We start from the raw sequence: 12,419 nt of genomic DNA on the forward strand, positions 1-12,419 counted from the left end.
TACAGAGGAAATAGGCCTAGAGAAAAGGAATGAAGACTCCTTTTTTTCTAGGCCTACTCACACAGGTAGGAAATAGCAGTTGGGATTTAAATCCAAGACCTCAGAATCTAAAGGCTATTCCACCATATCAGATATGTATGTGTGTGTGTGTGTTGGGGGGGGGGGGTGGGGGGAGGTGTGGAGGGGGGTGTGTATATATTTACATCTACTTCTCAGGGGCTGTTCAAACTCTTTCCATTCATATGAGAGATCTTATGCTTAAAACAAAGACAAGTAGTCTGCAAATGATCACAGTAGGGAGACTAATGCATTTATTAGCACAAGTTGTCCTTCAGGATTCTGATGCGCAGGAACTGGTTGTTCCCGGAGATGGCCCCCCTGGTTTAAGCTGAAAAGAAAAGGAAACTTTTGAGAGTGCCTCAGTTAAGGACCTTAGCAAATTTCATAGCTTCTTATGATTATACTCAATTCCTTTACATACAATTTCAGATATTTTAAATGTAATAAAAGTAGAGATGAGGATGCTCAGCTTCTTCCAAATTAAAAAAGACCAGTTAAGCCTAAAATGCAATAAGCTCATTCTGTTCCCAAGCTGTGGAGAAATATGAGGGAAAGGAAGGATATGGAAAGTACTATGGGAATCTAAGAAGAGAGTATCTCAGGGAATAAGGATCACTCGCTTTAATAAAACATGATGGCTAAGAAAGAAACTAGTATGAAACTTACCTTTTGTCTTTTCATAAAGGTATGGCAGTTCTAATTTAATTTTAAATACACACACACACACATACACACACACACACATATATATATATATATACTTCAATATTTTGAGGACTAGTGATTTGCTGGTATAGATACTTGCTATATTGACAGAGATCCCAATTTCTCTGTCTTAGAAAAGTAACTAGCCAAAAACTTCATTCATCACTTTGAATGCATAGCTTTCAAGAATCCAGCATCACTTCCACAATACAATGAGAAGGACTTTAGTAGAAGAAGAGTTTGTATTTGTGGGTACACTTTAAAACTTTTTTCATTCTCCTTTAATTGTAGGATATTTAGAAATTTTACTTTACCTCAAGGTTTCCTCTAGCCTTCCTCAGGATTTCATGGGTTAAAACCACTAGAAAGAGAAAAATGGAAAATTAATTTCATATAATGTTCAGGAATTCATTTAATGTCACCCCTTATGATAAAAGTAGTTGGCAGAAAAGAAACTTCTAGACACTGCCTACTCCCCAAAAAAAGGCCCAGGTAAAGCTCCAGAATGAATGTCTTTGCCCCTTCCTCTTGGACAATATGGAATGAAACCATTTCAACCTCTGGGACAACCTCTGGGAACTGACTCTCAAGCTGCCACTTCCTTACAGGATACACACATGCTTGTATAGGAAAAAAGCTCAGACACAAGAACTCTGAACATTTATTTGATGTTTCAAAATACTTTTCTTGGAACAACTTTGTGAAGTTAAGTAGTAGAAATATTATTATCTCCACTTACAGATGAAGAAACTAAGGCTCTTAGGGTATAGGTGACATGCCTGTGGATTGAGTGATGAACTCAAAATTGGGGGTCCCAAATTCAAATGCCAAATTTACTTTTATGACCTGATAAATAACTTAACCTCTCTGAGCCTCAGTTTGTTGACCTATATATGAGAAGGCTGGACCAGATGATCTCTAAATTCCTTTCCAGTTTTCAATATAGGACCCTAAGTGTCTGAGGCAAGATTTGAACCAAGGTCGTCTGACTCCATATATAACCCTCTTTTTGGTGTTCCAGGTGAAAGGAAAATTGTTTTATATTGCCTTTATATTATTGATCATAAACCAAGTGATTATGTATAATCCTTTAGATAGCAATTATAGTTTTTAGATAGTTAGACCCTGTTAGTAAACTGCTTATAAGATATCAATTATAATAGAATATTAACCATAGTATTAGAAAGGATATAGTTTGATATATTAGAATATTTATAACAACTAAATATATTAAGAAGTTCTGTTGGAGGAATAAAATCTTTCTTTAAGTCTGTGTAGTTTCTAGGGATAACTGAAACACATGCAGAAGAAGCTAGGTTCATTGAGAGTGGAGAGTGTAAAGCTGGCCTCATTAGATAGTAAGAAAACAGCCTTGTTTTCTTCAGGTATATGATCCTTTAAAGATTTATGCCACTATAGGCTCCCAGAGTACTGTGGCCAAGAAGGTTATTCTGACAGTTATTCTGATAGTGTGATAATTAACCTTGTCCTGAACTTTGAGGACTTTATAGCAAATGTTTTAATCCCTTGTTATCAAAGACCATTGCATGTTTCTTAACATCCTCTATATGTTCTGCTGTGTCAATGACTTAGGCTAGTAAGCTGTCAAAAATCTACACAACATACTGTTGAACATCTATATGGGGTCATATCACAAATTGGGTGTGGTAAGATCTCTAGCTTTAATATTCCACAATTCAAGTTTGGATCTTCAGCTCAGAATTATGGCCCAAAGATTTCTATATTTCTACCATATGACGCATCTCCAGAAACAGAGAGGTACTGCACTAAATTTAAGGGAGTCAAACCTAGGTTTACTTCAAGTTCTACAACTCATTATCTTTGGGACCATAGCCTTACATTCCTCTTCAAAAAAATGAGTAAGGTTGGAGCATATGATTTCAAAGAATTTTCCTCTATTCTTGGGTGTATATAGATTACTAGTTGGATTCCATAAACTGTTGGGCCTATAAGAACCTTGTAGGAAGAACTGAAAAGATATTAGATTTTTTTTTCTATTTCTTTGTCAAAACCAAATTAGAAGATTAGCATGAATGATATAATAACAGTTTCCTGCACTTCACCAATCCTGCTACAAGCCTCAAAAAGAAGTATTTAAGTAGAGATGCAGTTTAGAGGCAATTCCAAAACTGCTGGGTAAGACCTGGGAAAACTCTCCTTGCTTTGAATTCCTCCAGATGCTAAACATGGCCCAGAATATGGCTTAAATGTAACTGTATGCTCTGCTAACAAAGCCCAAGGTTGGAATGAACTCACCAAATTAAATTCCACCCTTTAAATGGCTTATTCAATACAAGGGCAGAATGCTGAGCTTGATAAACAAATATGAGTGGCTGTTTCTTGCCCAATAGCACTTTTCATCAGACGATTTCAAAGCCTGTTTGAATTCTATGTTTGGGGGAGGGTGTAGGCATTTTTTCACTGAGCAAGATAAGATTTTAATGCAATAAAGTCATTTTTGATAAGCTTCCCATCCCTTTCTTCCATCCCTCTACCAGAATGCTAAAGAAGTTAAAATCAATTATTACAAACCCCAAAACGTATGTCATCAAATACTCAAGGCAATCCTAATGAGGAAAAATGGGGACAGAATTCTGCCACTCCCATGGAGCTATATGGCCAAAACTGAAGAAGAAAAAAATCAAAACATCTAGATACCTTGAGTGCTTCACAAGGAAGAGGAGAAAATATGGATTGAAATGTTTTGCTCTTGCTTTTTTATATGGCTCATTTCTGTAAAGCATTCCTTCATAAAAAACTTGGGAAGCCATTAGTACAAGTATTGTTACCCTGATTTTCATATATGAAATTATTGGAATAGTGTGGCCTAGTAAAATAAGCACTAGACATGGGAATCAGAAGACTTCAGCTCCCATCAGCCTTGTCATTTATTCCTATATGACATAGGACAAGTTGCAACCTCTTTGAGCAAGTTTCCTCCTCTGTAAAATAGGGAACAATACTTGTTCTACCTACCACAAAGGTTGTTGTGAAGAAAACCTTTAAGTAGTGTATAAATGACAAGTCTTATTAAGTGACTTGTCCAAAATCACACACATGAGCGGTAATGTCAGGACTCAAAATCAAGCACTTTTCCCACAGCGCAGTCAGATTCCCAAAAGGTTTGGCTCAACTCCCCCCAAAATCTACAGAATTAGAACAGCTGATGAAATAAGTCACATTTTAAAATATAATTTAAGTTCTGACAACCGTCTCTCATTTGCACTTCTTCACGTGGTTACCTTTCAGTGCTTAGCATAGTGCCTGGCACATAATAAAGGCTTAATAAATGCTTACTGATTGATTGATGGTAGTATTTTATACCAAGTGCTAGGGTCTATCAAATTTCCATTTCTAGATTAATTGTTTCTTGAGACTGCCAAGATATTCCTAAGTAATGACTCAACTATAGAGTCACCAGAAGCCAGTTCAGGAAAATTCGGGGGTACAGACACCAAACACCATCCTGATGAAGCTAACTCTATTCATTGCCAAATCCTGTTATTTACTTTTATTTTTATATCTTAAGGCATCCACTGAATGTGGGAATTGAAAAGCAAATTCAAAGGGAGCCTTCATTTAAATATATCACAATCTACTTAAGAGATATTTACTTAGGTAAGGTATATGGGGAATACCTACTCATTCTGTAACCCTGAACAGTCACTCCCTCTCTGGGGGTCTCAGTTTTCTCATCCGCCAAATCAGGGTACCCAATGAGGCAAAATGCAAAGAACTCGGTCAAACCTGGATCTATTACATGCTACCTATATATGATCTTGAATGAGTCACTCCATCTTTCTCTCTCTTTTTTTAAACCTTTATCTTCTATCTTAGAATTAATATTAAGTATTAGTTCCAAGACAGAAGAGCAGTAAGAATTAGGCAATTAGGGTTAAGTGACTTGCCCAGGATCACACAGTTAGGATGTGTCTGAGACTAGATTTGAACCCAGGACCTTCCCATCTCCAGGCTTGGCTCTTTATCTACTGAGACACCTAGGGGAGACTGTCTCTTAGCTTTAAATTTATCTTTAAATTTTTTCACCTATACTAGATAACCTCAAAAGTTCCTTTCAGCTATTTTCTAGCAGAGGAAAAGATTATGGCTTGGATCACTCAGACAGATTATTTGTATGAACTATACAAATTTCCATTGGAATTCAAGGTTACCTCCCTCTATAGGAAATAATATGGCCTAAGGAAAAAGCAGTGAATTAGTAAATATGAATCTTTTCTTCTAGTCTTTAATGATCTGGGTGTGAATAAGGGCCAGTCCCTAAACCTGCAGGTCTCCACTGGTATTCTTGAAACCAAGAGATTAGAAAGGATTGCATAAATGTAAAGTGTTCTTACTGTTACCAGTTCAACCCCTCCTTAGCCTAAAATGGCTGAAAAAGGAAGGAAGAAATACTTAAATTTCTATTCCCTGGCTGGGCTTCTCCAAGAAATTATGCTACATGTTTCTATTCACAAGGGTCACTGGCAATTGGGGGATTTAACAAGCTTCCCCTTTTTCTAGTTCAAATCCTGCCAGTCTCATGAATTGCTCTTTTCATACACTTTCCAGAGGCAATGCTCCTACTCAAAAATAAACTCCATCTTGTGCTCCTCAGAAGTGGCCAAGAAACTTTTGACTTTATTAGGACTCAGGCATGAGGCAGGATCACATCTCTAACTGAGAAAATGCTGAAATAATGGCCTAAGGGGAGGGATGGGGTGAGGGGCACCTTAGTCAGCAATTTTCCTAAGATAGAAGAAATGGCACAGTTAATGCGGAGCAGCTTCAGAAGGCCATTGTGCTGACGATAGGAATGAACATAATAAACACCACTGACATGGCACCTAATCTTTGCAAATACCATGACATATAAGATTTGATGATTAAAAGACCTTAATACAATTTCAACAAAAGCAGGAGTCAAAAACAGCTTGCCCCAAAGTACAAAGCCAAGACACAGTTTATAAATAAATAGGAAAGACTGCAAGTTATCTGAGTGTAAACTTTTACGTACGCTGATCGAAGATGACTTTTTCCTGGTGTTTCCTCAGCTGTAAATGTCTAGCTGTACTAAATAGCTTCTTCTCTTGCTCAGAAACTTTCTTGTGCAGTCGGCTGATTTCAGCTTTCATTTCAGCAATCTAGAGAGGAAATAAAGATATTGTTGACCTCTTTTTTAGGGTCCAATGGTCTGTTAGTGTCAGCATAGAACAAGATACCTGATGAAGAATATTAACTACAATAGCAATTATCCTTTTTTTGTCCCTTCCCGTGATAACCTACATTTCCTATCTTGCATGATTTTCACATTAACCTCTGAATGTCCTCAAAAATGGCACCAGAAAATAATCATTCTGGCTACCCTTTCAGATAACACGCATTTATGAATGGTGGCCCAGGACACTGAAAACCAATATTCTAAAGTAGAGACTATTCATTGGGACCACAGCTTCTCCTGGAGGAAGCAGGTATGTTTTTTGGCATTCAAATAGCATTTGAAATTTGGGTTATGTTCTGAATGGGATTTTAGGCAGCCCTCCACAATCCTAAGGATGGCTTTGCTGCAAGAAAATAAAACACTAAGCAATATTAAAAGCAAAGATCTAATTAGTTATATTCAGAAGTACCATTGCATAGCAAAAAACAACAACTTGTTTCTTGAAAAGACAAATCTCTGTGACTGTTTTATGCCTCTGAATGGGCTATGAGGGGAGTCATCATGTAGTATTAACAGCGCTGAGATCAGAAGGCTTAGGTTATTGTCCTGGCTTCAACATTTACTAAATTTGTGGCCCCAGGCAAGTCACTTCATCCATCAGGCTTCAGTATCCTCCTGTATTTAAAGAGGGCATTGGCTGAGCCTAACGCTCTTCACAATTTAAGCCTCAGTGCCCATACATAGAAGACAAGACTGTTAGAAGTCAACTTAAGGGGCAGATAGATGGTTTGGTAGATAGAGCCTGGCCTAGAGCCAGAAGGACCTGGGTTCAAATCTGGATTCAGATGCTTCCTGGCTATATGACCTTGGGCAAGTCACTTAACCTCAATTGTCTAGTCATTATCACTCTCCTGTCTTAGAACCAATATTTATAAGGCAGAAGGCAAGGGTTTTTTTAAAGCCAATTTAATATTAAATATGGGGTCTGAGTATGCCAAAGACTGCAGAGTATTCTTAGGAGCTTCTTAGCTATGCATAGTTCCTCCCTGGGGAAGAGAGGGGAAGAATCGATCAGAATGAAAATGATGCCTACCAGGAATGGTTAAAGATTGCTGGGTTAGTAGATACATAGTAGGCAAGCAATATCTTCACTAAGTATAGAAAAATATTTAAGGTCCAAAGAAGCTGCACCCTAAGAGATGAAAATGAAAAGTTCAACAATTGGAACAGGGAGAGTGGGAGACCTTTTGAGGGGTAAAAACAAGGCACTTAACTGGAATGGTTTAAATGAATTTTCCCACTGAAGTCGGGGGTGCTCTCTATACAGAGTTCCTTCCAAACCTAGAATGCTCCGAGACAGAACAGCTTTTTTGGAAGAAATTAAATATGCATTCTTTAAGTGAACAATAATTCAATCATTAAGGTAGGAAGATCTAAAAAATTACTTTTTTCCTCCATAATCAATCCAAAAAACTGATATTTCATGAGGCTTCAAAGTATGCAAGTTAGAAGCAAGCTAGTATCTAAAAGTTCCAAAGAAATATTACAGGTTAGTCTCTCAATAGTTCACTACCTCACAAAGTGCCTTGGTGGTAAGTTGTTTATTGCAAATTAATTCTGAGGCCCATCCCTACCTACTCAAAACACGGGCTGTGTTGCTTCTATTGAAGGACACAATTTCACTGTCAGTAGACAGTATCACTTATGTACTGCCCTGCGCTTAAAGAGTTCTTAATTCCTCTAAAGGGATTTCAAAGACATTAGGGAAATCTCAAGACCGCAGAAGGAGTGGCTAATGGCTTCATACATAACTTTCACCTTTAAATACTATATTCTTCACAATAGTTTTTGCTACATTTTAGAAGTTTAAGGGATAGCCAAAGATTTTTACATTAAAATAATTCTAATAACATGGTAAAATTCTTCTCTATCTAGTATTTGGCAAGATCCCAAAACCTGGAGAAAAAAAACCTTTCAAACCAACAAAGTTGAGAGCTATTTCTTTCTTCTTCAGGTTAGTGCTCCGAAAGAAGCTGAGATCTCTACCAATGTACATTTTCTACTACAGATATAGGTTGTCCTGCCCAATAAGGTCAGGACCATATTTTAAGTATATTCTAAACAAAACTTAGCAGAATGGAAATGAAAACTAAAAGAAAAAAATCCAGATAAAGGTAGCCCAAATGGTCAATGGGATAACAGAAGGGACAGGATGAGAGACTAAAAGGACGACTCTTTAATAGGGTAAGAACAGGCTGAAGACCTAGGATAAGGGCAACCATATGTTTATTTGTCAAACTCCAGAAAACCAGAAAAAAAAACAACCTTAAATTTTGAGAAAGGTAAAATTTTAAATAAATGAGGTCCTACTTCACAGAATGAGTAGTAAACAACTCATTACAGAAACAGATGATACAAGTCAAGTATGTAAACAGATTAAAGGATTTCAATAAATTCATGGATGACAAATTTAATGGCAAAATCACTCAATTAAATATTTACTGAGCATCTAGTATATATAAAAAAATGAATAAGATATGGTCTATGCTTTTAAAGGGCCAAAGGGTAGTTACATATGAAAAGATAACCACAAAAAAAAAAGCAAATGCTGAGTACTAAATGACTAATACAGGTCTTTTTCAGTTAACAGGATTCTCAACTAATAGCCATGTGATAATGCCATCAACACTGAGGCTTATATTGTATGTAGGGCCCATACTACATAGTGCCAAAAATGTTCTTTAATCACCAACCTGTGCTTGGTACTATCTCTAAGACAGGTACTCTGTAGGATAATGTGGGGATATGTTCAAGGGATAGTGTGTAGACGAATGCGTCTAAAGACAACTTTGGAAATAGATAAAACTAGGTAGTAGGCTGTGGACAATCTAGGGAGGGTCTTAAATGTCAAAGTCTCCAATCTTCAGGTTGCCATTCTAAAGAGTAATGATGTTCTTCTATGAGATGGGGCCACTGTTATCAATTACAAGGAATCTCTGGGGCAAAGCTGGTTGGTGAGTAGTTAAGAGAATGTGAGATACTAATAATGCCCGACTACTCTCCAATCATTTGAAGTTTAACCATCCTGTAAGATTTAACTTAGTGTCTCCTCCCTGAAACCACTCTAGGCACACTCAATTCACTTTTTGCTTCTACTGTTTAACATATACTGCCCTATATAGCAGCTATTTGTGGACAGGCCTCAAGAATCCTTATATGGAAAGCCCTTGACAAAAAAGAATGCATCATATGCTTCTCTGTACACCCTCACAAAACTAATACTAGTGGTGTTTAGTAAAGAGTTGAACAAATGAATAGAAGGATTTTTGCCTTACCTGTTATATACCAAGAGATTCTGAAACTTGACCAGAGCTCAGTCTCCCCACACTGACCATGCATTTCACAGATGTATTGAATACATTTTGTATTTTTAAAAAAGACACTTTTCTCTTTAAAAATGTTTGTCTTTGTCAGTGCATAAAATTGCATACCTGATTAGAGTGAGTAGGACAGTGGCCCTTTATGGGAAGGGAAACTCTCCAGAGAAGCTTCAATAAACGAGCTGCCTCTTCTAATATCTGCTGTGCTGTATTAACACTGTCAGAAAAACGATTCAGAGGCGCCTGGTCTGAAACCTATATTGTAGGATTAGAAACATGTTATATTTTGTCCTGAAAAGATTATGAAAATGTAAGCTTTAATTAGTGGTATAAATCCTTGTGCTGTGATATTGGTGTTTAATATGATGAAGAAGAGCACGGTGCCAGGAGAAGCTTCCTAATTTATGGGCTTTAAAGACTACTGAATTATACATTATAGAAGAATTTGGGGGGATTTAAACCAAATCAATAATTGTGATTAATAACTAGTTGCATTTACTGTATTTACTAGGACATGAGGAAAATACTTGGCAAGCCTTGTCTTCTTCATTTGCATTTCATGGCAGGCAATTTGAAAGTCAAATGATGCCAGACATTAATTTAAGCAATGTAGATGTATCCTTCTTTAGCAGACCCTTTTAAACTGTTCTATTTAATGTTGGAATGACTATCAGGGAGTCATAAAATATATTTCTCTCTGCTGACAAAACAGGAAAAAAATGGCCCTGATGTGAAAAAACACAAGAGACAGCAAAAGACACACAGAGATGCCCTCCTGTACCAGCAGGACATGTCTTGCTAAACTGATGTCTTCTGCCAGTTTAAAATAAGTGGTTAAGTGGCTTGAAATCTTGCCTTTTCACTAGTGAAGCAAGAGAAACCCTCTTTGGGCCTCTTGGTGGTGGGGGGGTGGGGGGAAAGGGGGAAGGGAGGGTCCCTGTATAAAATGAGAAAGCAGCAAAGTACAGATGAAAAGGCAATAGACTTAGAAATTAAAAATCTGGGTTCAAATCCTGGCTCAGATACTCAGTCTCAGGTTTATCATCTAAAAAGTGATATATTTGGACCAGATTATCTCTAATGTCTTTTCTACTTCTAAATCCTATGAACTTATCTATAGTTGCACAGATACATGGGAAGCTATTTCAAAAATTGTAAAGTGCACCATAAATTCTCAAAATAAAAAGACAAACAAGATAGTGCAACTTTTCATAAGGAAGTTTTGGTGAGCAACTCACTGAATGGGCTTGCAGACCCAGAGAATAGGCAGGCCAAAAAAAAAAAATCACTAAGATGCTAAAGTAGTATATTATAATCTTAGGGAACAGCCTCTATTTATATCACCTAGGCAAATTAATAGTAGCCCAGAGGTCTAAGAGAACCTATATTATAAGCAACTAAAATAATTTGCTAATATGAACCAAAAATGTAAAGCTAGGAGTAGTGCTATGCTAAGAGAGATTAAGCCTAACACCTAGGTTAGTACAGTGAAGACTTAAGGGGTTTTGTTTTTAATCTATCTGCAAGGCTGGTGTGCACTGAGTCTATCTTCCAGAAACACAAGTTAAACAGTATGCATCTGAAATATGTACTTCTTCCTTGGAGGCATGCAGTATCTAACCTCATTTTAGAAGGGAAGAAATAGAAGACCAGAAGAGGCTGAGATTTCAAGGCCACAAAGCGGGGTTTATGGTGATTGGGGGAAAGAAAAGGGGAGAAATTCAGTCTGATGCAATGAGGCTCTATTCAACAAATATAATGGCTAAAAAAGAAAATCATCTGAGTACTGTAAAAGGATTACTGTAATTCGGAACAGATTTGAAAAAGAAGTTCACACACATGCAGCATCAGAAGTTGATCCTGTGCCAGTGTCTATGACTTCTTAAGTATTCATATATAATCCATAAATGGTCTAAATCTAACTAATTGGATCTTTTTTTTCCCTTCAACATTAATAATCTTTTTACCTTTAATCCATTTTCCTGGTCGTGGGGGCCAGAAATGGCTTGAAGATAAGCTTCCATTTCTGAAAGTAGCTTCTGGCCTTCACAAATTTGCTTACATAAAGCATTATAGTCTTCAATCAACCCCAGAATGTGACGTCCACTCTTGTTGGCCCACATTCGATGACCAGGAACTAGGCGGGGAGAGCAGGGTGTACTGTTTGTGGAGCTGCTGCTACAGCAGGAAGAACTGTCCATGTCCCCTCCAGATACTTCTGTCTTTTCTGAAGTAGAGAAATGTATATTCTAATATCTTGCTTTCAGAAAGGGGCGTATTTTTTTCACTAAATTTACAATAGCATTTTTAGCTCCTAAAGCAAAGATGGAATTCTGAATATTCTTAGATTTAGGAAAGGAAAAAGCCCAGTGCTTTTCAATTTTCAGGTTACACCATTTCTCAAGGATGACTCCCTACAACCATTAGCTGAAATCCTACCAAGCTCTAATGGAACCTGACTCCATGAAGCTTTCCCCAATTTCCAACTAGAGTGCTATCACTCTATTCTGAATCTTTACAACATTTATTATTCTGCCTTGTATTTATAATTTTTTACATACAGGTCTTATTTTTCCTATTAGACTCCTTTTAGAACTGTGTATCTTCCCTAAAACAGGGTCCAGCACATAAGTGCTCAACAAATGTCGGAATCAATGAAGTACCTGATTTGGGCAGCAGTCCCAAACTGTGATCTGACAGCTCACATCGTTCTTTGTCTTCTGTGGAGGGTTCTTTATCAACTGTGAAACCCAAAATGAAAGGAAAGAGAAATTAATTTGAAGCTGGCATTTTATTATAAGACTTAAGTATAAAAACTTAATCTAATACTTAGCCTTTATATCGGGCATTACAGTTTACAATGCAATTTCATAAACAAGCATTTAAGTGCTTACTTTGTGTGTGACAATATGCTAAATACTAGGAATAGAAAGGAAAGCAAAACATGTCCTTGCCTTCAAGAAGCTTACAATCTAAAGATGGAGACAAACAATAACTAGGCACTTACAAAATATATGTAGAGAAAATGGAAAGTAATCTCAAAAGAAAGGCACTAGAAGATGGGGGCACAGGAAAAGGCCTGAAGCAGGTAGGAT

At 37.1% G+C, this 12,419-nt stretch overlaps 1 protein-coding gene across 5 annotated transcripts in view; it reads right to left on the reverse strand.

Moving 5' to 3' along the window:
• Positions 1-288: 288 nt before the first annotated feature.
• CDK5RAP2 (CDK5 regulatory subunit associated protein 2) overlaps positions 289-12,419 on the reverse strand; it is a 176,403-nt gene continuing 164,272 nt past the window's right edge. For all 5 annotated transcript variants that reach the window (XM_007474549.3, XM_007474550.3, XM_007474552.3 and 2 more), the window contains 6 exons: positions 11,988-12,065; positions 11,292-11,551; positions 9,436-9,579; positions 5,801-5,927; positions 1,080-1,126; positions 289-388 (listed from right to left, as the gene is read on the reverse strand). In XM_007474549.3, the coding sequence (XP_007474611.2) occupies positions 332-388; positions 1,080-1,126; positions 5,801-5,927; positions 9,436-9,579; positions 11,292-11,551; positions 11,988-12,065 (713 nt within the window). In that variant the 3' untranslated portion in view covers positions 289-331. The remainder of the gene's footprint in view (positions 389-1,079; positions 1,127-5,800; positions 5,928-9,435; positions 9,580-11,291; positions 11,552-11,987; positions 12,066-12,419) is intronic.

Source organism: Monodelphis domestica, chromosome 1, assembly GCF_027887165.1.
Source record: "Monodelphis domestica isolate mMonDom1 chromosome 1, mMonDom1.pri, whole genome shotgun sequence".
Taxonomy (NCBI): Eukaryota; Metazoa; Chordata; class Mammalia; order Didelphimorphia; family Didelphidae; genus Monodelphis; species Monodelphis domestica.